Below are 25,292 nucleotides of genomic sequence, written 5' to 3'. Positions count from 1 at the left end.
GAGTACTTCGTTACTTGACGTGGGGACTATACCGGAAGTCAATCAAGTGTCAGCGGAGTCTAACGTTTGAAATATTACTGACAAGCATATATTTCTGACAAACGGATTCTACATTTCGCCAGACCAGGATCATCATCGCGAGGCCACTAAGACTGAACGTACATCTATGATAAGTAGGGCAGGTTTTTTGCAACTTTTGCAACTTTTACAACTTCCGGCAGCTTCCTATAAATACTCAGAAGTTATGTAGTATGGTGTTTTAAGCTGTTTGGAGGAGTCTTATACTACAACTTTTTGCAACTTTTCTTCATTTTTTCATGCAACTTTATGGAACTTTTTTCGAGTTTTTATGCAACTAATCATTTACTGGAAATATTTAGCAATATATGTATACAGATCGATTGATTATTTCACTGTCGTGTAAATTTGAGGTCCTTTCTGATTTTACGTACATTCAGGATAGACCGCCGAAAATAATATTGTCACTGGATCAATTTTTTCAGGCTATTGATTTTGTTGAAGTCGCCAACACTGGGTTTTGCTACAGTGCCTTGTACACGGAACGATTCGAGCATCTCATACCGCAATAATTTCAAGAAAGTGGTCCATAAATGCAACTTTTTCGTGCAACTTTTGTGAAAATGAAATGCAATTTCTTACTGCAACTTTTGTGAAAAATAAGTGCAACTGTCCGCGGGTTTGACTGCATCAGAAACTTGCCTAATTATGAGTAAAATAGAGGCTAGAGTTCTTTTAGGGAAACTTAGTGTATAGATAACTAACCTACGTAGGTTAGTTATCTATACTTAATGTAAATATAGCATCACTCAGCGGCCAAGAACCAGAAATACTTCTGAGGAAAGGAACAACACGGAAACAATACTCGTATTGTTTATACGCGATAAAATGTATCAATTTATAATCAGGTTAAACCTCTCCAGTACAATGGAAATCAAGAGCTTCAGTCAATAGCTGAAAGAGCTGCATGCGGCTCGCGAGCCGCAGTTTGCCCACCCCTGGTATAGTCGCTTTACACTCGAAAGAAAACGAGAGGGCGAACTGCTTAAACATCATACATTTAGGCGGTCTCGGATTACATTTTAGTTTTATTGAAAAAAGTGGACAAATCCCCTTAAAAGAGGACATATGGTATCCCTACGTACAGTAGAGACCATAACTCCAAGGAGCCAGACGAGTGAGTCATCGATGTATAAGCAAGATCACAGTCGCACTCGAAAATCTGGTCGTTTAGAGACCAACTTCGATATGAGGCAAGGATATGGTAATGGCCCTGAGTCGAGTTACGGCTTGATGGCATGTTAAGTTATATTGGATAATTCGAGTGGACAAAATAGCAGAGTCATTGATACAATTATAAATTTGAAGGTGCCATATAGAGACAATATAAGAAAAGCCTCCGCACTAACGACCGGTCTCGTAGCCTAATGGATAAGGCGTCTGACTTCGAATCAGAAGATTGAGGGTTCGAGTCCCTTCGGGATCAACGTTTTAGTTTACTTCTATCTATTATTGTTTCAACAATGGGCTTCTAACTATGGATGACGCAATGACAATCCTGAAGCAAATGCTGACTTGTTAAACGTCACCAAATGTATCAACTGGAGCTATTAAATGCTATAGTAATCAAATAAAATCGATACCTTCCATCGCTTTGCCAACAATTCCGGCGAGGAATTACAAGGGAATATTAGCTTTCGTCTTAATAGTCTAGGCCAGACCGTAAAATGTATTCGGCGTCTGACTATCACATAATTGATATTGAGCAGAGTGTAAAACGAGTCAAGATACGACCATAATACAGATGAGCCAACACCTTAATAGCACGGAATTAGTTTTTATGATACAATAAACACATCAAGTCAAGATGGATGCCCTACGCCTGCTAGATATTTTACATTAGACTACAATGTATTCTTTATATCGATTTTATTGATTGGATCAGTGCTTTTCAACCTGTGTGACGGTTCGCACTGGTGCGAATGAAAAAAATTGCAGTGCGAATGACGAAGGTGGTGCGAACAGTGCGAATGAAAATCCGGGTCAAGTGCGAATGACGAAGGTGGTGCGAATAGTGCGAATGAAAATCCGGATTAAGTGCGAATGATTAATTGTTAACTTTTCTGACGAGGAATAATTCAAATAAACTTAATAGGAAATTTAGAATCAGTGTAACTTTTGTAGTTGCGACGCAATTGTAAAAACTGAATACGACGCACCACTAATCGTAGCTCTTACAAGCCGTGGTGAATTAATATTCCCACACTATAATTATTACGTCACCAAAAGTCTGGTTTGGAAGCTGGTGTAGTGGCAGTATAGAGATCTCTACAATCTGTATAGTGGCAGACATACAGTATATCAGCCCGTCTGATCCTGCGACAGGCTCGAAAAATGATGTCAAATTGACTTTCTGCTTCCTTTTGCTAAACAATCATCATATTTTCGTAATAACTGTTCGATTAGCGCGAGGTACGAGGATAGTAGCAAATACCATCATTACAGCGACTCACATTCGCAAGTTTACTGTAACGTCAAATTTTTACCCCTTCATGGTTATGAAAGTAGGGACTGCAAAGGGTATAATTTTGGGTCGACACGGTGCCAGAGCTATCTGTGAATATGTAGGCTATGTAATATTTATTGAATTTGTTGCAAAACATCCTGCGATCGTTTTTACATATCCAAGGTCACTGTGTTGGTTACTGTAGCCAATGAGCGAGACGCGCAACAAATATGGCATGGAATTCATGATCAAATTTGTCCGACTGTTTTTTTCTGGAAATCATGGTCGAAGACCGTTGGGATGAACTAGTGTAGGGGTGTGCAACGAGCGAGTTCAGGCCTATGAGACTCATTCATTTCGAGGCCAACCCCTTCTGCGTCGGGGCACATGAAAACTAACGTTTTGGCGAATAAACCGCTGATAAAATGCGGTGCCAAAAACATGAGCGGCGACAAAACCTTGGTCTAAAAATGACCGATGCTGGATGGCCAAACCTTTCGAGATGGATTGGATATGCTCCGTTGTCGGCACGGAATAGTCGCGTTCTTGCAATCTGAGTCGACAATATAGAACAACTGTGATACGCAGAGGAATTTAATTCGCCCTAATTTGAAATCGTGTAGGCTACGTCAGACATGTGTCGTAGAGCTGTGTTGGTTAGAATTGTGATGTGCGCGTTCTGTATGTCCTGTCATATATGCCCGTAACATCGTAGCATACAACTGTAATATTAAATCTAAATTCCTCTTCATGGGTGAGGCTCGGGTCGCGAGATTCCACAAAAACTCATATTTTGGTGGTAGTCTAAAAGCTGGTTTACCGTTATCAAACTGTTATGAATTCTCAAGTTAGATTGGGGTGAAGAGTAGAGCACGCAGTAGGCCTACCATGGGGTATTTGCTCTTCTCATAAACTTGAGAGACAGAAGTTGGAGCAACGTGTCATCAGGTATCGAGCTCTAATGTGCCAACTCTTCTTGATCGTTTTGCACCTTATGTTCCAAAGACATAAGACAAAAACCTCAACACAAACGTGTGGGTTTTTCATCCTTTCGAAAAACTGGAGCTTCGCGGGACCTTTGTGTCAGCTCTCATAAACGATTTCAGCCCGCAAGCATTTTTCACTCGCGAAAAATACGCTATATTTGGGATAGGAGTGCAGAACAGATTTTAAGACCTGGGCATCCAAGCACTAGTAGACGTTCTTGTACAAATTCCGAACAACATTTTTTGGTCGAGAAGTGTTGTATTGAAATAATTGGAAGTAAAACGAGCGAAAAAAGTTGCCTTTTTAATGAGACATTTGGTAGCTTAAGCTACATAGTTATCCATATTGTTGCACATCTGAACAAAATGTTGAGTAGGCCTATCTTCATCTTTTTGTGCGAATGAAATTTATTTCACAAAGAAAGTGCGAATGGAGCTCAAAAAGGTTGAAAAGCACTGGATTGGATGAATTGAATAAGCATCATTTGCTGACTACCTACATGTAGTGTATTTCGTTCATGATGTTGTATGATTGCCTACCTACAAAGGTTCATTTGCGAACGTGAACCTCTAAATTTCCATGGTTAACACATAGAACGCGAACATGAACCTCACTATATGGTAGACCAGGGGTCACCAACACGCCGTCCGCGAGGTCATATTTTGCGGCCCGCGGCCTGATTTGGGGAAATTTTTGAAGAACGGTCAGAAAGCCATTTCGAAATGCCGAAATTGATTTCAGTTTAAACATATTGTTGTTGTTGTTCAAAGTAAAGCCATTCTACTGTGCCCAATATCACTATTCCTGCGGGGGGAAGCGAGTGGCGCAGTTGGTTATGCACAGTGTTGCCAACTCCGGCTGGACAAAAGTCGCTAAAACTGGCGTCGAACATCGCTAGATGTCGCTAAATCTTGAAACAAAATCGCTAGAAAAAGTCGCTAAATCTGATTTTAATCCCTGAAGTTGTTGAATTTAACCAGAATATCCATATATATTCCATACATTTTTATTAGCTATATTTTAATCGTCTGTTTCAAACGCCACTTATCATATTCTAGTTTATAATACCCAAGAGTCATGTCAGTCATCTCAAAACGAGACAAATTGTGCGGTACATTTCAAGAAACCATATTGCTCTGCGTGACCACTGACCAGGTTTGCAGTCATCATTCTCTATTAAGGCGTGACACAAACTGCCGCTGAAGGGAATTTGAAGTGAAAAGCATCATAGATATACAAGTGCCTTGCTCGATGCGTCCGTGAATACGCGAAATACGATCAATGATATATAATATGCATTGATGCAATATAGGCCGACTGATAATTGCGGAAACGTTCTTGCCTTCCTGTAACTGGGTGGGAGTACTTGAAGTCGACATGACCCACACCGGGTTTGCCGGCCATCATAAGTTGCAACGTGCACTTTAGACTATAATACTAGCGGCTGACCATCCAATTATCTTTCTATTTCCCTATCATCCATCTGATCTTGGTGTCGAAAGTATTACGCAACGTAATCGTTTATTGTTTTGATTTATCTTACACGAATATGATATAAAACTGTGAGTGTATTCAGGCAATTTGAGGGAGGGCGATTTAAACCCGTTCGTTGGATCTCGATATTGGTACGAATAGTGTTATAGTACTGATTAGGACTGGGCACAATGATTCTAGTACTCGAATCTGAATCGACATCGAGTATTAAGTTTACTGAATCGAGTCGAGTAGTGAAAGACGATTTTTTCGAGTAAAGTACTGAAATTATGTGCTCATCGCCACTAAAAGTTAAGTTGTCAACGGGAATTGTAGTTTCGATACTCATTTTCCACTGTGGAGGCCTTGAAACCATGATTGGCCGTATCGCGGCATACGAAACAGATAGTGCAAAGCTACGACTGAAAATAACACATTTCCGAAGTCCTGATCATCTCAACAACTTTGTCACCAATTGCAATGAAATCGTTATGGTCGAAAAATACCAAAGTATCTTTAATGTGATAGATATAACGGGCATTGTATTGTTTGTGGTGGCAGAAAAGACGCATATTTGCATATTTGAACCTTGACATTAATAAATGATGTTATGACGTCATAAGGAGTGACACTAGACTCAAAGCAAAATACTCGATTCAGAATCAAATCACTAAGGTACTCGATTTTGCCCAGCCCTAGTACTGATACTGTTACATCTCGTCAGGGATATCTAGAATTATAGAAATCCCTAGACTCGTGTAGGTGTCAAAAGTCCGATGCAAAATAGCGATTTCAGTTTTAGTGGGATGCGGAATTGGGGAACCCTATCTTCGTCCTACGTGGGCGTAAAGAATTAATTCATATATCGGAACATGTATTGCAAATTTCATTGAGTGAGAATGATTGTGATTACTCGTAATGTATTGGCGGTCAATTGGTCAGGATCTTGACAAGTTCGGCGGATTTTATGGCTGGAAAGGTTACGGCGAACTTCGCTCCCATGACCAAGAAAGTTAGTTGACGTCCCTGCCCAGTGTCCATACACGCGAACGCGACCTGAATGCAGATCGGCGATGCGTGCTGAGGTGTAGACGCGCTTATATGATATGGTGAACGCTGAACGCGCATGATGTTTGCTGCTCATAACTAACTGATTGATATCAGATATTTTTGAGAAAAAATCGCTAGAATATCGCTAAATATTTTTCAAAAGTCGCTAGATTTATCGCTAGTCGCTAGATCGATATTTTTGTCGCTAAACCGAATAAAAAATCGCTAGATCTAGCGACAAAATCGCTAAATTGGCAACACTGGTTATGCACCGCTGTCACGACATCAATGTTAGTGGTTCGAATCGCGGTTCGGACCTACTTCTATGTGTCGGAGGTTTATCTGGCTCCTCATCGCTGACCTCCACTGCATGTGTAGTGTCGTACGAATAGCCCAGATGTATGGTGAGCCGCGTCGATAAGTCGGCAGTACAGACGAAGATACGGGCGCATGAAAAACGAGGGAGGCCGATGGTGAAAGAATGCGAGTGTGCAAAGTCGCCCGGAAGATGACGAAAATCAAAGACAATGAAATATTACAAATGTTACTGTCGTGGCGCACATGGCTTTACTAGGCGAAAAGCGCCACTGTTCTTGTATCAATAAAACAAACAAACAAAAACAAACTATTCCTGCGGTTCGGCATGGTAATACCATTATATATGGACGAATAATTTGCTGATATGAATGGGCATATTGCCTTGGCGTGCAATGGCCCACCACTGCCAAGACCGGGAGGCTTGATAAACGATTTCGGACTCTCCAATAAATCATGCTTTACGAGGAGATAGTTTTCTAGCAAATAGGCTACCGTCGTTCCGTGTCTACAACTAGCCCCAATATCGATTCTTTAATCATGGGGCGGCCAATCTGCGGCAGTAGAAGAAAAATTATGCGGCCGTCAATACTCAATGCAATTAGGATGTGTTGGTGGCTGTCAATATTATGCAAATTGAATTTACGAATTGACTCCCTAATTAATGTGAGGTTAGAATTATTCTTGAAATTTTCTTCGCGCTATCTGCGCTTTTATGCGAGTTGATTTTTGATTTTAATACAGCAGTGTCCTTTGTAGTCTGAGTCCCACAGTACAGATGTGAACAGTGGAGAAAATGATGCGACCCATAAAGAAATACCAATTTTGAATCGTGTTCTCCTCTTCCCGATTTTTTTTCTGGTAGGTCTGCGTTTGGGCGAATCCAATATATTTCCACTATAACGACAATTCTAATGGGAGGTCAAGAAATAACTGCATGCAACATAGGGGACTAATGAGAATTGGACTACCCAAAGATGCACCCCAGCATTAATAAGTTCTCTGAGTGTTTGCACCCCCCCCCTGCATAAACTCTACCGGTGAATCTGATCACATGGGCGGAGAAAGGATGAATATTTGATAGTAATATGTGAAACTATACTAATATGAAATGATGAAATTCACTCATAAACATGAAAAAGTTTTCGCGCTTCGCGCGACTACAGTGCGTATCCCTGTCGTTCTTCATAACATGACTATGTTCACGGTATCGGTGCCCATAGTAAGCCGATATGCGTAAATAGATTTGTCCGGAGTGTACCAGCAATGGACATGGTGAGTTTGACGTGGATATTTGGCCCCAGTTTGTTTATCACCACTATGCACCGGAATGCAGCCGCGGGCTACATGAGTAATCGAAATGTGGCCGTGAATAGCAAAAAGGTTGCCCACCCCTGATGTTTTAGTTGCTACAGAGTGTGCAGTAATAGTATCGTGTGCAGCTAATAGTTCAAAATATAATGAAATTGATGAGCATGATATTTTTTGTTGTATCTGTGTTTGTTCAATAAAATATCATTTATTTTGTGGTGACTATGTCCATCGCCCATGTAAGAGATCACAGCAGAGAGCTGTGTTGGCTATGTTATTCTCGATATTGAAGTCATGCGGCCCGCGGCCTCTAGGAATTTTGAAAAGTGGCCCGCGACCCATTTTGAGTTGGCGACCCCTGTGGTAGACCGAAGCAGGTCCAGTAAAATCGATGGCAATTTTGAGTTGGGGCTATTAGGCTCCTGTTGTCAATTACGTTGACAGTGATATAATAAGGATGTGTTAGAAGCAATGCGGTATTCAGAGCTGAACGTATCTGGAATCAATTGAGCCAGTTTGTAGCAGCCTGGCGCACAATCCGTTCCACGCAACATATGTAGTCTGGCAAACACAGACAGAGAATGAGAGCAAGATATCTTGTTTCAACATTAAAATGCCGATAACATTTAAAACCGGAAACCCGCAATTAGGGATCTACGGGACACAGAGAGAGAGAGAGAGAGAGAGAGAGAGAGAGAGAGAGAGAGGTATGGTATTCTTTTTCGCCTGCACCATCGAGATGCTTTGACGATGGAGATGCGATACGGCCTTTATAGTAAGGCCATCTAGTCTGCACCCCCGGTTTTTTCTCCTCCATGCTATCCGTGATTGCTGAGCGCCTAGCAGGACAGCCGCGGATACCAGTTTTCGAGTCTTTGATCTGACCCGGCCGGGGATCGAACCCACGACCTACCAATCGAGAAGCTGGATGCACAACCATTACACTATCTCGCAACGACCGGTGGCTAATCCATGGGCGAAATTCCCCTTTACCTCTCGTGAAACTTCATCCTCGGCATTGTTACGTCATGCTTTCGGACTATTTCACCACTGGATCCGTGACTTCATATAATCTTGGGAAGATTATCGCCTCAACCTTCAAATTCAAATGCGGTAGTCCCAATTTCCATCCCGACTATACGCCTGTAGCAATGACGCTTTCTTATCTATGCCAAGCGGCAGTGATTGATTTTTTTTCGGATTTACTGTTATATACAAGGGTAATTCGCACCATGACGGCGGTTCCTTTACTATATCTGCTTCTTGTTTTAAACACTAGATAACTAGCCCAGTGGTACCTAACCTTTTTCGACTCATCGCCTCCCGCAAATTTTCGCCCCCCCCCTAAAAAAAAAATTTTGAGTCAGAAAAAAAACGACAAATAAACGGGAAATTTATACGCCTAACTTTGATCACTGGTGTGAATTGGCTCAAAAATATCATTTTTCCGAGACTATGCTCGGAAACCGTCTTCCGCTACTACTTTCTGTTGTGTTGTTCTTTTTTAGTACACTTTCGCATAATACGCAGAGTATGCCCTCTGCACGTGCATTTTTGCTAATAAAATATATCTCACTGGACGTTCTAACAAGTTTGCCCCCCATCATCCCCCAATCGCCCCCTTTGGTATTTTCACCTCCTTGATTCTCCAAATCGCCCACTGGGGGCGATATCGCCCACGTTGGGAGGGAACCACTTCAATAGACGATAGCAATACACGTAGTAGATTCATAGCAGTCTTGCAAATAGTAGCAGAAAACTTTATTAAAAGAAGTATTATATTCAAGGGAACTATATTTGAGCATCTCTGCTGAGAATGTTTGGCGAATACATAGACCCATCGTTGGTTGTATCGGTACGTAAATTGGTTTACACCAATTGCACATAATTCCAGAATCCCAGTCTTAGCAACGTTGCATTGCTGGATGAGGGTGATGTATTTGACGGGGAGTCCATACATGCAAGAAGATTACCGTAGCGATCTGTTGTAAGAAATGGAATTATTGTCAGTGACATTACAAATATACTTATACACTTATATATATATTAATCGATGCCATGCAGGTTAGACGTACCTTCGTTTCATCACATGTCTGAGACAGTATTAGTTGGGGTAGGTCCAGCTCCTGTACGTTCATTTTGGACGTTCCTATGATTATGAGTATGTGGGTGAATAAATCAGTGAATACAGAAACAAAATAACTGATAGGTAAAGAAAATGGATACTATTGGATACTATCTATTGTTATTGACAATCGTAGATTATCAGATAACATTTCATCATAACGATCCAGGTTTTCATTCTAGTTTCAAGAAGAGAGTCTGGTGGCAGGTATAGATAAGGATTTTTCCAAATCATTGATTTTATTGCATATTCGAATAATTCGCCTACGACGTGCAATAGTTTTGACTCTACATGAAAATATAACTTGTAATTGAGGTAATATTTACTACAAAACCCCTACTTCTACTTTCCAATGCTGTTTACTCTGACCACTTCCGGTAAAAACTGACTTGCGGCCGGATTCAAATCCCCGTTCCAATCAGGTAATGAATTGATATAATTGAAAAGTCGCATCTAAGTTTAACATTATCATATAAATTTTATTTTCCAGATATAAATTCAAATATACTTGACATAATTCGTTTGACCAAATCTGACTAAAACCGTATAGACCTAATCCGGCTTAATCTTATAGTAGGCCTACATATTTAATAGTATTCAAAGCTACAATGTCGAGATGAAATGTGGGAACAGTGATATCGTGACGCTACATGACACGATACACTGAAATCCTCAGAACAATAAAGTACATGAACAATGAACATTTTTGTTCCATCGATAAAATATTGAGTCCATTCACCTTGGTGCCATAACCGCGCTGTGCTTGTTCAGCCAAGGTCGAAATAGGATTTTAAAGCACTTGGGTCCAAACAAGCAAACCAACACAGTTGCTGCACTTAGACTCATACACATCGAAGTTGTCATAACCTTAATGAAACAAAACAAAAAAAACGACGAAACCGATTAAAGTCACGAATATTCGACTTCCTGCATATAAATATTACCCGTTGACTGAGGTCTTTGGTATTGGTGACGAATATCGCTAGGAATGCCAACCAGATGACACAGGTCGCGTACATTGAGAAGCCTTAAAATCGAGAGGCATGAGTGGTTCAAAGGAACTGTGAACTCGGAAATGGGACGCGCAAGTGCGTTTATGACAGTGAGTACCTTTTATTCGTGTTGTATCAAGTGTTCTCATATTTAGGATAACATAAACGGTCCACTTCAAAACAGATACGTGGATGTTATTAATTTCCACCATGGCGAGAGGAACTTTTTATACATCACTCAACTTTCAACTGAAAACTGCGTCTTGTGTAATCATATCCATAACATAGTGTAGGCTAGCATACTTTTGCTCATTGGAATCCTTGACGAACACCCCCTTTACAGTGGCGCAACAGCCACTTGGCCCTTATGGCTCTGTACCATGGGCGGCAGGCTGCTAGGATACGGCAAAATGTGAGGTGATGACATTTTTTTGGGGTCAACACTACCAAAGTACTGAAAAAGGTGGATAATGCGGCAGTCAAGGCGAAATGATAACCATTTTTCAGTCAACACAGCAAGATTTCCAGTAAATATAAACTATTTCAAAATTTGGGCTGCACTTTCAACGAAAGCCATGGGTAGCAGCATATGCTCCTACGCCACTGCCCCTTTATCGGCCTATATCACCCAGATGTTTGAAAGCTGTGGCCAACTATCGTTTCATCGTGCTACTGTAACTAAATATATGGCCAATGCCACGGAAAATTATGTCGTCAATTAAGCGCCAATTAGATTTGGATGATTGAAACTGCAGTCGGGATATAGAATACAAAATATCGCCAATCATTCTCGGAAATTCCAACCGCTCATCTGCTCAGATTTATATTTTATCACCACCAGAGGCTATTTATGCCGCTATGGTTAGCACATGATTATCTACCAGTAGAGCTATAAGTAATAACTAATTCATGGACGGCCGTTTCCCTTTTTACAATTTGGAATGCGTCATAACTCCATCTCCGATGCATATCGTGAGTGGGGTTAGGACTTCAACTATGGCGGGCAAAGCACTCAATAACACATAATTTATTCAAGTTGTTCTACATGACATATAATACTGTTGTATGTCATTATGTTACCCAGGCCTTCAAGTGACAGCAGAATGCAACTTTTACCATGAAAATATACTCCGATCTTTATGAACTGCATAATTATAAATGACAAGAAAGCAAAACTCACCTATGTGTTTCGTTTCGTTAAATTCGGTCGGAATGTCTCTGTTGAGAGTCGCCAATGTGGTGCAAACGATGATTAAAAGAAACGGATATATCAGTGCTAACAGGATTTCAAGGTTGGTAAGATAACCGCAGCCACGATACACGAATTCGTGCGAAGGGAAGTGAATAGCGATGTCAGCTGGTCTGAGGATGAGCCATATCGACAGTATGAGAACTTGTATCAGAACCATTGCAGATGTAAAGGCGATTTGGTAACGAGATTGAAGGTACATCGTCGTCTGTCACAAATAACAAGACATTAACGTTACGTAATTAAGCAACGTACATGAATCTATTGTCAGAGACGGCTCAGTAGTCAACGCTGGCATTGGTATTATGAAGGCGTAGACGTAGCCTACCGTCATAAATTTATGCTCAAGTATAAGCAGAGGTAGCAATATATAAGGCGTGTCAAAACTACTTCAAGTGCAAGTGTTTCAACCTAGTCAGATCCATGGCAGATATTGTGGCCAGATATGGCCAACGTGGGATGCAGCAATCTTCCCGGATGATGTCAGGTTTGGAATCGGCTGCATTGGTTTCTCCTAACATGGTGGATCCCAACCGGTGGGGAATAGACGAATTTATTCAAAATTATATACAGGTCAGTCTACATATTTACGGAGACACGTGCGCAATTCCCGTTACCAGTTAACTGCTCTGGAATGTAAATATCGAAAATTATATTGTGTGTTGTTCACATAACCTCATTTTTAACTCTGGATAACCAATTATGGCGTCACAAACGCATCCGGCACGACTAGTATGACGTGTATAACGCTTTCGCTAAATTTTGAGGGTTACCGGTGTCGGTTCACAATACGTTTTATGTTGCACTTATAGGCGCTTATCTTGCGTACTGGTGTGGTTGTGTGTCTTGTGTGTTCACTGTTCAAGCAAGCAAATAGCTGCTCCGTAGTAAAATAAGTTTTGGGTAGTGGGGAATGAATGCTCGAAATAATTTTGAAGTTGGGAATGCAGACAAAAAGCTTGGGAACCACTGTCCTAACATGTCACGGCCCGTTTTGACCACACCACGGGCGTCTACTTCAGGTGGAAGTAGAGATGAGGATATCAAAAGTACCAAAGTAAGTAGTTTCAAAAATAGATTCGGTCCTATCGGAAATTTCTAGTCCCGAAATTGTAAAGTGCATTCTCGCGACTGGCGCAAAATGCTCAACGAGGCTACAAAATGGTGCTATTGTCGAAGACATATTCAGTTACCATGGTATATGGGCTATTTCGCTGTTTTCTATGAACCTTGCACACATCAAGGTGATGTAATCATATATGTCAAAACTACTAACTATACTTTATAAAGTTGAATGTGTCAGAAATTAGCAATTTGATCCCAAAACTGATAAGTAGAAGTGTGAGTATAGTCTGAAACAGTGCTTTTCAACCTGTGTGACGGTTCGCACTTGTGCGAATGAAAAAAATTGCAGTGCGAATGACGAACATGGTGCGAACGGTGCGAATGAAAATCCCGGATGAGTGCGAATGACGAAGGTGGTGCGAACGGTGCGAATGAAAATCCCGGATGGGTGCGAATGAAAATAGTGAATAATAATTGCTAATTTTTCTGATCTGGAATAATTCAAATAAACCTAATAGGAAATTCAAGGGCAGTGTAACTTTTGTTGTTGCGACGCAATTGTAAAAACTTGTTCAACTTACGGCGCACCACTAGTCGTAGCTCTCACATGCCGTAGTCAACTAATATTTTCGCACTCTAATTATTATGTAACCAAAAGTCTGGTTTGGAAGCTGGTGTAGTGGCAGACATACGGTATATCAGCCAGTCTGAGCTTGCGATAGGCTGGGAAATGACGTTAAATTGACTTTCTGCTTACTTTCGCTAAACGATCATCATACTTCCGTAATAACTATTCGATTAGTGCGAGGCACGAGGATAGTAGTAAATACCATCATTTCAGACTCCCATTTGCAAGTTACTGTAACGCAAATTATACCCTTTCAAGGGTTATTAAAGTATAGACCGCAAAGGGTATAATTTTGGGTCGACACGGTGCCAGAACTGTCGTGTCTGTAAATATGTATGTAATGTAATAGACCTATTTGTTCAATTTATGGCAAAATTCTGCGATCGTGTTTACAACTCTAAGGTCACGGTGTTGGGTACTGGAGCGAATAAGCGAGACACGCAGACAATATGTCTTTATCATGAGAATTCGTGATAAGATTTGTCCGATTGGTTTTTCTGGAAAACATGGCCGAAAACCGTTGGGATGAGCTACTTTAGGGACTAGGGATGTGCAACGAGCGACTTCAGGTCTATGATACTCATTCATTTCGAGGCCAACCCCTTATGTGTCCTACTGTCCAGCCACATGAAGACAGAAAGTTTTGGCTAACAAACGGCTGATCAAATGCCGTGCCAAAAATTAAGCGTCGACAAAACCTTGGCCAAAAATGACCGATACTGGATGGCCAAACCATTCGAAATGGATATGCTCCATTGTCGGCACGGCATAGTCCCGTTCTTGCAATCTGAGTATAGACAGTGGTAAGCCTACAACTGCGACACGAAAATGAATTTAATTCACCCCAATTTGAAATCGCGTGTGTCAGACCTGTAGAGCTGCGTGTTGGATAGAAATGTGGTGTGCTCGCTCTGTATGTCATGTATGTCCATAAAATCATAGCATACTACTGTAATTATACAAATTGAATTCCTATTCTTGGGTGAGGCTCGGGTCGCGAGATGCCACAAAATCTCAAAGCAACAAAAATATCTTGATCATCACTTTCATTCGATTTTGAACTATGATCTGTGCACGATACCTGACCACATTTTTAACGACTAATCGATATTGGAGTTAGCTAGACACGGTATTTGCTGAAAAACTATCTTCTCGCGAAGATTGCTATTGTGGCGAGTCCCTGAGTCGTTTTCAAATTGTTTCGGTCTTGACGGAGTCACCACCATTGTGCGCCAAGGCAATATGCTAATTGTCCATTTATATCAGCTAATTCTTCCTCCATGGAATCTTATTATACCATCACCGAGGCCGTATCAGCTGGTGGGGAATATAGTGGTGTTCGGCACAGGAGAATAGCATATTACGGGAGAATAGCATATTTTGAACAACGTCAAAAATATTTTCAAACTGAAATAAATTTCAGTACTGGGCGTTCTTTCGAAATCTTATATCAGATCACGGGCCGCAAAATATGACCTCACAGGCCTCATGCGGCCCGCGGCTGTGTTGGCGACCCCTGCTTTGAGACCTGGCCATCCAAGCACTAGTAGAAGGGTTTTAGTGAAATAATTGAAATCAAAACGAGCAAAAATAGTAGCCTTTTTAATGAGACACTTGATAGCTTGAGATTCATAGTAGCCAATTTGTTTCACATCTGAGCAAATAAATGGTGGTTTTTCAATATTCGGTTAGTTTGTGCGAATGAAATTTATTTTACAAAAAAAGTGCGAATGAAGCTCAAAAAGGTTGAAAAGCACTGGTCTAAAAGCATAGCACTTGGGTAAGTCGTGCGCGTAGGAAGAAAAACTACTTGAATACATAAGTAGGCCTACTTTGTTGCTCGCCACCTCTCGCACGTGCATGGTAGTCTTGTAGTTGAAACATCGCAATTTTGGGGTCATTGCGAATGTAAAAGCGCGATTGAATGTAAAATATAGAGTTTCAGTCCGCAGCTATCGCAATCAAATAGGCTACGTCAACCAGATTCAAGTCACATGGTTACATCATAGTGTCCTATATGGAGTCGACACAAGCAAATCTCACAGCTCAGTGCAATAGGCCTTTTGCAGGACTTCGATCACGTGACTAGATACGCATAGCAACAACAAATTGGTTAGCAAGCTACTTTCTCGCGCACCTGCTTCAGTGCTAAATATCGCATAGTGTACTGTTGATTTCTGGTTGTAAACGTTTCGGAAATTTGTTGTAGAAGTCATCAGAGATTCACCTATGCTAGATGTCAATCCTGTGCAAAGCATTTAGAATGATATCGTCAGAATTACGCAGAAATCCATCGGTAACGTAGTCGTATTACGGTACTCAACTCTGATCATTTGTACTTAAATTTATGCATTTGAAGTAAAGCAATTGGCTTATATTCTGGTAAGAGTATTTGTTAGTTCAAGCAGTACTATTTGTCTGTTGTGGAGCCTGATTTTGGATGGAAGATATGGCTGAAGCAGCCGGGACCCGCAAGGATCAGGATATACTGTCTGCTGGTTTGGGTGCTGTCGTGCTGCTATAAAACAAATGTCGCTGAACACATCGGAAGTATCTTTTGGGAGAACCTGCCGTCAAGACTAAGCAAATCAGTGCACTTTATTGTTGCCTTATACAATGCCAATTTTATTACCACTACTTCGCAACTGCGATTGAAGTGGATTTGGCAAATCACACTCGATTTTGATAAATAGTTGATGTCACATATGTCAGATATGTGCGATATTTAGCGAACTAAGGGAAGTAACTATCATATAACTCTTAGAGCAGCTCAAACGCAGTGACAAGATCGGTCATCCTATACCCAGACGTGGTCAACGTGTTCATTGTTGGGAACCGAGTAGAAGTAATGCCTTAATTTATACCCCAGTACAAGTAGCACTAATTACTTCCAGGACATGTCCAAAGTACTTCAAGTGGAAGTAGAAATGAATTTCTGAAAAGCGGTCAAGAAATTCGTTACATGAAGTAGATTTGGTTGAGGGTGACTTAGTTGTGGAAATTGATGCCATGTGGCAACTGTAAACATTGCATGTTGCATCTTCTTGATCAACGCAAAAGGGCGATGACACCACAAATAAGTGCAATTTTCAAAAATTAATTTAGTTACCGTGGTACTGGGGCTATTTTGCCCAGTTGTTATGACAACCTCACGCTTGAAGGGGATGCAATCATGCGCCAAAGCTACTTTCTAGTTGACAAAATCCCAAACCTGACAAAAAAGTACTACCTAAAAAGTGTCAAGTAGAAGTGGAAGTAGCCTAAACTCATAATGACGCTAGTACTCAGGTAAAATAGTATTTCGTTGCTGACCCCCTCTGTGTATTGGCTCAACCTACTCAGAAACATCCTCTCAAGAAGACTAACATTGTTTCTTAAGCATTGACTCCGTAGTATTCTGAACTTATGATATTCTTTGATTCATTGAATTTACAAATAAACTTGCAAAGAAGATCGATTTATTAATTTTTGTGCATTCGATACCCAGAGCATAAGAAATAGTTGAAGAAAAATGGATGTTAACCTTATCAAGTTCAATAACTGCCGAGACTGTTATGCCTATGTATTTTCCTCTACCTCCATAGCCACTTGTCCAGACATATTCATAGCATCCACGGAAGAGCGCTTGTCTTGCTGTACACAAATGAAATATCATTTTCAAAGCAGACATCAACATCGGGAAAGAAGTTCAGGACAGTTAGTCAGTGGTCAGATCATCTGCTGACATTTTCTGTTGGCATGAAACCACACTGCCTTCCACCGCATGACCAAATTTTATGTGGTGATAATAATTGGATCCAGGCTGAATTCTTGACGAAGGCATCATCAATCTCTTAGTTGCCTATGTTCGGCTCTCTTGGGATAATCCATCAGATCATTAATCCGCATGCATGTGGTATAGCCACATGTCTTGAAACTCAAGATATTTGCACTGTGCCATAGAGTGAAGTAATCCAATCCAGGCAATCAATCAAGTAATCCAAGCCCCGGGACAGTTTGTTTCACCCTCAATTGGAGCTGATGATCATTTTCCTTCGGGTAGTGGCACTTGGCAGCATGACAGAATGATCAATAACTTGTAATATAGGTGTAGAGGTCTAAATATTTTGAATTGTTCAACTGAGAAGTCATACAATAGCTTAGGATATTTAATATATATGTGGTATGTAGCACGTTGCATGAATTCATAACACATCAACGTACTGGCACTGGCAGTCATTGTCTCTTAGGCTTAAAAATAGCAGTATCCTATATATATTGCAATCGATATCAATCATCAAAATGCTGCAATGATTACCAACTACCGCTACAGTACAACTATAGTATACTATCCACACCTAACTTAATGCTGCAATAAATATCACGCAGTCAATATCCTGCAATGTCGAATTTTATGTCATAAAATCATAGTTGACTACCAAATAACGGCTACAATGTCGATCATTTTGACGCAAGGAGTTTATACATAGTTCATGAATCAAAGACATCCAACATATTTGAATCCTTGCGCATCTCCATGACACTTGCGAACGTTTACAGCCCGAAAACGATAATATACTGTATCCGAAATATGGCTACGTTAACGACGGATTTCTGCGTAATTCTGACGATATCATTCTATGTGCTTTGTACAGGATTGACATCTAGCATAGGTGAATCTCTGATGACTTCTACAACAAATTTCCGAAACGTTTACAACCAGAAATCTACAGTACACTATGCGATATTTAGCATTGAAGCAGGTGCGCGAGAAAGTAGCTTGCTAACCAATTTGTTGTTGCTATGCGTATCTAGTCACGTGATCGAAGTCCTGCAAAAGGCCTATTGATTCACGTCACAATTTCCATTTGGCCACGGGCAATTTGACGGTCCTTTTTGACCGGCTTGCCGAGCATTAAATTTGGTAAAAGGGGTATCAATCGCAAGCTGACTCTGCACTGATTACGAAAATATAAATTTCATTCCACTCTCGGCTCTTGGCATTGAGACGCAACAATGCTGTCTGACTCTTTTTCTCTTGAGCTATTCTCTCGTTTCGCGAGACAGCATTGTTGCGTCCCAATGCCAATCTCCATAACAATGAAAAATTCGTGGCTGATTGTGGGAGTTCCAGGGCCACGAGCGGAATAAGTAGTAACATAAACATAGGTGCTTCACCGGGACTGCACAGTACACATGTGCAATGTGCATGCATAATGTACAGTTTCCACAAAGAACTGATCACAGGATGGTACCTTCTTTGACAGATGATGACGTGATCGAAATATGATTACAATTCGTATCGTCTTCGTCAGCAGACCAGCGTAAATTATCGTTGGCCATATGCTGAGGATTGCCCTTGATGCAACACACGAACCGATTGCCGGAGGGGCAGCCATAGCGACAAAGTTCAGAAAAGTAACCGCCAGTCCGAAAAGAATAACGAAGCAAAGCTCCTGAAACGAAATAGCACGTTTTGTAAGAGGTGGTCACTGGTCAATAACGAAGCACCTCAACGTTTCCGGAGTACTCGAGTATATCTTTGCGACTTAATTGGTTCTGTCTACTTTTAGTTCGACAAACAGTTTTCCAAGCAAAACTACTTAATTTTCAAAATTTGGATTTTGCAACGAGGTGTTTGAACATGTTCGTTTGTTTGTTTCTGGTATTCATGTTGTTTGTCGGCTGCTATGGTCATTTATACCAGGCCAAGTTTCTTCATTCTTATTTCGTAGCTGCCGACTTGTAGCACGGCCCACTTCTAAGCTTTTATAAGGCACCTCTTACACTTACTTAGACGGATGAGATGGCGAGGAGGAGCCTAGCAGAGCTCAGCATGGATTAGCATTATGATTTGGGAAAACAGGATTTGTGTAATTTTGACAGATTTGGATTGGATTCGGATTGGAGATTTTTTCTTCAATGGATTAAGATTAGGATTGGATTTACTGATTCTCGGGGAGATTGATGTTTGTCCTGTGGCGAACGGCGACAAAGTTTTACGTCCTACCAAAGTTACCTCATGTACTTTGGCACTTATTCAGCGTTTTATTTCTTTCGCTAGAATTCTAGGCATAAGATGTAGGCTGTTTGAGTGGAATTCTAAGTTTGAAGCGGATTAGGATCTATTAGGATTGAAATATAAAAATATTCTGGATCAGGATTAGAATTAGTAGTTGAAGCTTCCGATTTGGATTGGATTAGGACATGGAAATTTTAAATTCGCAGCCTATGGATAAACCTCCAACACTTGAGTATAGGAATCATGGAGCCGACCTCGGTCGGACTCGAACCTACAACCCATTGATGTTGCTGCTGTGGATTATACCACTACGCTATCTCACCACGTTTTTGGACATGTTTTTACGAGTGAAATGGCCGAAACAACCGTGCTAAATGGATCCCGTATTACAATAACTGAATTTATTTTCGAAAATCACGTATCTTTGTAGCGAAATAAGTCATTTTACCTTAGTAGCAAAGATGCACCGTAAAATTTCGAAAGGATCACTCCACATGAATAGCGAAACGTACGGTACCCTCCATCAAATCTACTTTTCGCAGAATCAAATTTATACCCGAATTTGCCCAGCCCATTTATGATGCAAACCATGTTGGAAAGGATTTTTATCAGCGACAAGCACTGTAACAACTAAAGCACGTATAGGTCGTGTATTCAATTTGCATGTAATAACCAAGTCACAAGGTTTGAGTCACAAGTCAATTTGACTTCAACAGTTTTTACTCGAGTCAGATCGAGTCATTTACAATTCACCATCGAGTCAAGCCCGAGTCCAAGTCAAGACAATGCACAAATTGACTCGAGTCGAGTTGTTTCATTTTCAATTTTTAAGAAAATGACTGAGTCAAGTCGAGTCAACGGAAACTTGCGATTCAAGTCATTACCACCCTGTCTATTTGTAATATACTTACATTGCCTGAAGCTTTGACAATCGGCGTTTTTCGGTGAAGAACATATATCGCGGTCACAATCGAAGTAAGAAGCAGTCCGACGAGACTCACGCACGTGCATGCAATGCCATATTCAGATGCATACGAAATCTCTCTGAGAAGAAAAGTAGCGGAATGTAGAATTTGGATACCTGACCTGACATCGCCACTCATGACCCTTCCAGCCAAGACCCAATCTTTGATTTTGTTCGTTGTCGTATCATTTCAGTTCGGTATATTGCTATTCATCCGAGACGTAAGTGCAATCACTTGGATATATATTATTGATATATTCTTTAAATTGCATGGAATACGATGTGATCGATCCAGATAGAACACACTATGCACGCGCACATGCACATCTATACCACAGGCCTTAACGCCGAGAGAGTGAACTCGAACACATGCTAGACGTCATCACCATATATGGTGCCCCAAGGTTATACATATTATATTGTTGCTCAACACCACGATATCCATTTTGTGAATTTCATATTTGACGCCATATATATATAGGTGCACACCGTCACAAGATATCTGTGATATCACGACGAAGCAAATTCTTCCCTACTACGTTAATATTCAATTTCCCCTCCTAGATTTTCATCCGGGTCACGCCTATGTCTGTTTGTTTGTTATTCATGGTGTTTCGACTATACATTAGTCATTTTACACCAAGCTGATACTCTTTATTTTTTATTCCGTATTATTGATTTGTAGCACGGCCCACTTCTAGGCTTTTTACAAGACAACGCTTACGCGAATCACGTGCCGAGAAGGAGCCTAGATAAACCTCCAACACTTAGGCAGTAATTCTGGAGTCGACCTCGGTCGGACTCGAACCCGTAACCCAATGATGTTGCGGTTGCATCAATGGGTTGCCTATGTCTGTGAACACGGGTAATAACACATTTACCACCCCTGTATTTCCTAATGTACGCAAAGTATGTGATGAGCATACTTGATCATGAGATGTTCGCAGTATGTTTTCTCCGCGTTGGGTTTTTGACCTGGCGGACACGGAGTGCAAGCTGTTCCGTTGCCAGACACGAATTCGTTCTCGGCACATTGCTCGCAATGCCAGCAACACTGAACGAAAACAAGCGAGTAAAGTATAGTATAGAGCAGGGGTCGCCTTGAAGTGAAAACGGCTCACATGCCACTATTCAAACTTAGCAGAGGCCGTGAGGTGCGAGAATTCAATATCGAGAGAAAATAGGCCACATCTTTTAGCAACCACGTTTTTAAAACGTTACGTCAGTACAACGCTTTGCTCTCCAACATTGGCGATTGGTATAGTTACCACAAAAGAGGTAATATTTTATTTAGGAAATACAAATACAGCAGAAAGTATCATGGTGATCACTTTTGGACTATGAGCTGTGCACTATCTCAGCGACTAAGGAATCGATATCGGGGTTAGCGAGATGCGGTACTAACTGAAAGAATATCTATACTTGTATAGCGTGATCTTATGAGAAAGCGCTGAGCCGTTTTCTAAGCGTCTCGGTCCTGGCAGTGTCTGGGTCATTGCACTTAAAGGCAATATGCCCATTGCCCATTCATATCAGCTTATTCTCCCTCGATTGAATGATGTTGCCATCGCCAAAACCATTTAAACTAGAGAGGAACAGTGATGTTGGGCACAGGATAACAGCTTGTTTTGAACAACAACTACAATGTTTTGAAACTGAAATCAATTTCAGAATTTTAAAATGCTTTGCTAAGCATTGTTCCGAAATCTCACATCAACTCGCGGGCCGCAACATATGATTCCCCGTGTCACGTGTTGGTGAACCCTGCTATTGAGCTAATCCATGTATGGTTTGATATGTTGAGATATTTAATGCAACGCACAGCACTATATGCAACATACCTGTGTTTGAACAACAACAGCCTGTCCAAAGCTGCACGGTTTGCTGCATACGGATTCTGTATTATACACCTTTTCAATCAACTTCTCCTTCAATCGTATTCCTGTAAGGCGAACACAGGACTATTCGGCCCGCAATTCCTTATCTAAGAAGCATTTATTGGTGTAGGAGGCTATAACTCGTCAAAATGGTATGTGGGTGGTCGGTAGTTACTGGAAAACAAAATTCCGTTAAATTGTCACCTTTGTTCGTGTACTCTCCGACTAATTTCCATTTTCCTATAACTGAACCGTCATACATTTCTTTGTTAGCGTCGTAGTTGAAAATGTGATAGTTTGTTATTCCATCCTGATTCGCGTCGAAAGACACGAGTCGTCCGGACGCATCTGTTCACATGAATAACAAATTTATTTTGAAATATAAACGTGATTGCTACTCTTTCGACCGGACTAATCGGCCGGTCGTCCGACGATTGACCTTGCAACATAATGAAAAACGAAAATATTCATTACAACATCCATCGTGGTAAAACATTTATTAAATTCGGAAACGTTTCGGGTGCCTGTTTACAAGATATCGTCACACCAAATTGAGTTAGGCAGATTCAAAAGCAAAACCAATAAGCCAGAGTATGACCTAAGCATCACAATTACGACAGTTGAGCGTCGAGCCATTTAGGTTAGCTAGTCGTAGCCTACTCATACATTCCTCGCGATGTATGCTTTTCTTTCTGATCAATCAACACATTGTACACACAAAAAATCTGGTAGATTTACAAAGAAATTTCTGTAAATTTTACAACGAATTACCGGTCGCAGCCAATAGCAGCGTGTAGTTTGTCATTTTACATTTTGATATGTAATATTACATTAATTTAGCTGCTAAGTCAAGTTACCAGAATTTCTTCGCAAGGTTACTGAAAGTTACTCGCTACGGCATTTTACCAAGCTATTGGCAAAATTGATTAGCTTCCAAGCCCCAGCAACCAGTGGATACGTGGAAGTGCATGTCACTGTGATATCATTCTCGTTGCGATTTGACCTGATTCAACCTCGTTCGCGAGACAGGATTAGGTCACACGGAACTGGTTGACCCTAGTACCAATTTCGGTATAGTGCATAGTTGGGTGCAAGAAGCAGCTGACAACGTAGTTACACCATATACATTATATTATAAGGCTATGGCTACACGGTCGGTCTCGGCGGTTAGATTTGTTGTAACAGATAGGGCTAATGAGTTACAAAAATCAGTTTAAGATATATCATCTTATTCCTGAAACTAGAAATATCAGCACGGCAGCAGGCTCAGTTGACCATTTCTTAATGGCGGACACGGCGACCTATAATAGGTTACCTTAGGTTGCGCGTTGCAGGTTATTCTGAGATTCGTAGTAAACAACCAACAGTCAACTGTGACATCACAAATAGCGTCCGGTTAGGTAAGTAAGTAGGGAACCACACGTGGAGCAACAAATATCAATATATACGAAATTAGATGCAAAAGAAAGGGACTATAGGTGTTGATATATGTTTCTGTATGAAAAACCAACCTGGATTGAACATTATAACGTGGATAGTAAATATTATTGGTGGCATATGTGAGCGGATGAATATCACTTATTTCAAAGTCGTCTGCGTGTCGAGCCGAGTAGCCGACTGGTCGGCCATTAATATTGAGCTTTGGGCATGCAAAGGCTGGCGGTGCGAAGCTTGTGACTTGTGATTGAAGAAAGTAGAGACTTTCGTTGAAGATTGTCAGGACTGATGAATGGGATGCGCATCGTAAAAGGTACAGTAGCCTACTGTATAGTATTAGTTACCGTGAATATCTACGACTGTGCAACACCACCCGGATGACTTTGGTTTCATGATTTAAATATTTCAGTCGCCCCATTCTCAGTTCTATTTTGGGATATTAGTCGACTTGTATAATGACCTGCGACACCACATACTCTGCCGCGGAGTAGTTGAAACTGTTAGCTTGTTATTGACATTTATCGGGTCATAGCTTAGATATGTTTTCATCCACTGCTCGATATGTTTGGCTCACATGCCGCATCAAATGAGGCACCTTTTCTTTCAATACATTGATCATTTAAGTCATGAATCTCTGCTATATCATGTTAAATGAGGAGTCGTCAACTCACAATGTACCAGTACCGGTACTTCAAAACTTGTTATATTTTTGTTAGCCTATTTGTCTTAGTCTTTATAAGTCATGTCTAGGTTAGCAACTTGGCTTAGTATAGCGACTTACGCATGAATTATTTTTAGTGGAACTGCAAGATACCAGTCACACAGAAGGAATGAAGACGAGAAAAAGAAACAATTGGAAGTTTATCCGGCGTTGGAATTATTCACCTTTTCTTGGGACCACTCCTGCTATATTTGCATGCCTCCTAAACAAGAATTACACCTCCAGCAGCAATACTTTTTCATCTTGAATCATGAATGAATATACAGTTGTCCTAATGTCGTCTTGAGAGCGTGAAGAAACTTTTGCGGTATTTTGGCATCGCGTTGCTTTGGGATAGGTATGGATGTAGGCTGAGACGTGAATTTACAAGCTGGCATGTAATCTGATTTACAAGGACAGCATGTAGGGTGGAGATCATAGAGGATACTTAAGTTCCGGTTGCCAAGTAACACATGCTTGAGTACTGAGTATTACTCAATTGAGGATCATAAAGTATCCTCAGACCTAAAATGAGTTTTTAACGGCACAAAAAACGTCCGAAACTTAAGGTACGTGTAGTGCTAACTTAAGTAC

At 40.8% G+C, this 25,292-nt stretch overlaps 1 protein-coding gene, 1 long non-coding RNA gene and 1 other non-coding gene across 6 annotated transcripts in view; 2 read left to right on the top strand and 1 right to left on the bottom strand.

The window, feature by feature from the left end:
• The first annotated feature begins 1,431 nt into the window (after nucleotides 1-1,431).
• Nucleotides 1,432-1,504, top strand: Trnar-ucg (transfer RNA arginine (anticodon UCG)). The gene has a single exon. It is a non-coding gene; the product is annotated as a tRNA-Arg (tRNA).
• A 7,900-nt stretch (nucleotides 1,505-9,404) lies between these two features.
• Nucleotides 9,405-25,292, bottom strand: part of LOC145442837 (metabotropic glutamate receptor 7-like) — a 33,751-nt gene continuing 17,863 nt past the window's right edge. Inside the window, exons 14-23 of one of the 4 annotated variants that reach the window (XM_080320862.1) lie at nucleotides 22,766-22,909; nucleotides 22,526-22,626; nucleotides 21,611-21,738; nucleotides 20,632-20,764; nucleotides 18,954-19,154; nucleotides 11,958-12,234; nucleotides 10,730-10,812; nucleotides 10,525-10,652; nucleotides 9,736-9,809; nucleotides 9,405-9,642 (exon numbers count right to left, since the gene is read on the bottom strand). In XM_080320862.1, coding sequence (XP_080176988.1) covers nucleotides 9,746-9,809; nucleotides 10,525-10,652; nucleotides 10,730-10,812; nucleotides 11,958-12,234; nucleotides 18,954-19,154; nucleotides 20,632-20,764; nucleotides 21,611-21,738; nucleotides 22,526-22,626; nucleotides 22,766-22,909 — 1,259 coding nt within the window. In that variant the 3' untranslated portion in view covers nucleotides 9,405-9,642; nucleotides 9,736-9,745. The remainder of the gene's footprint in view (nucleotides 9,643-9,735; nucleotides 9,810-10,524; nucleotides 10,653-10,729; nucleotides 10,813-11,957; nucleotides 12,235-18,953; nucleotides 19,155-20,631; nucleotides 20,765-21,610; nucleotides 21,739-22,525; nucleotides 22,627-22,765; nucleotides 22,910-25,292) is intronic. The other 3 variants (XR_013916166.1, XM_080320870.1, XR_013916167.1) reach the window with 3 other exon arrangements.
• Nucleotides 23,295-25,003, top strand: LOC145442856 (uncharacterized). Its single transcript, XR_013916168.1, has 2 exons — nucleotides 23,295-24,311; nucleotides 24,797-25,003. It is a non-coding gene; the product is annotated as an uncharacterized LOC145442856 (long non-coding RNA).

This window comes from Botryllus schlosseri, chromosome 1 (genome assembly GCF_051294905.1).
Source record: "Botryllus schlosseri isolate E-star chromosome 1, Bs_hap1, whole genome shotgun sequence".
NCBI lineage: Eukaryota > Metazoa > Chordata > Ascidiacea > Stolidobranchia > Styelidae > Botryllus > Botryllus schlosseri.
This window is presented reverse-complemented; position numbering and strand designations above follow the sequence as displayed.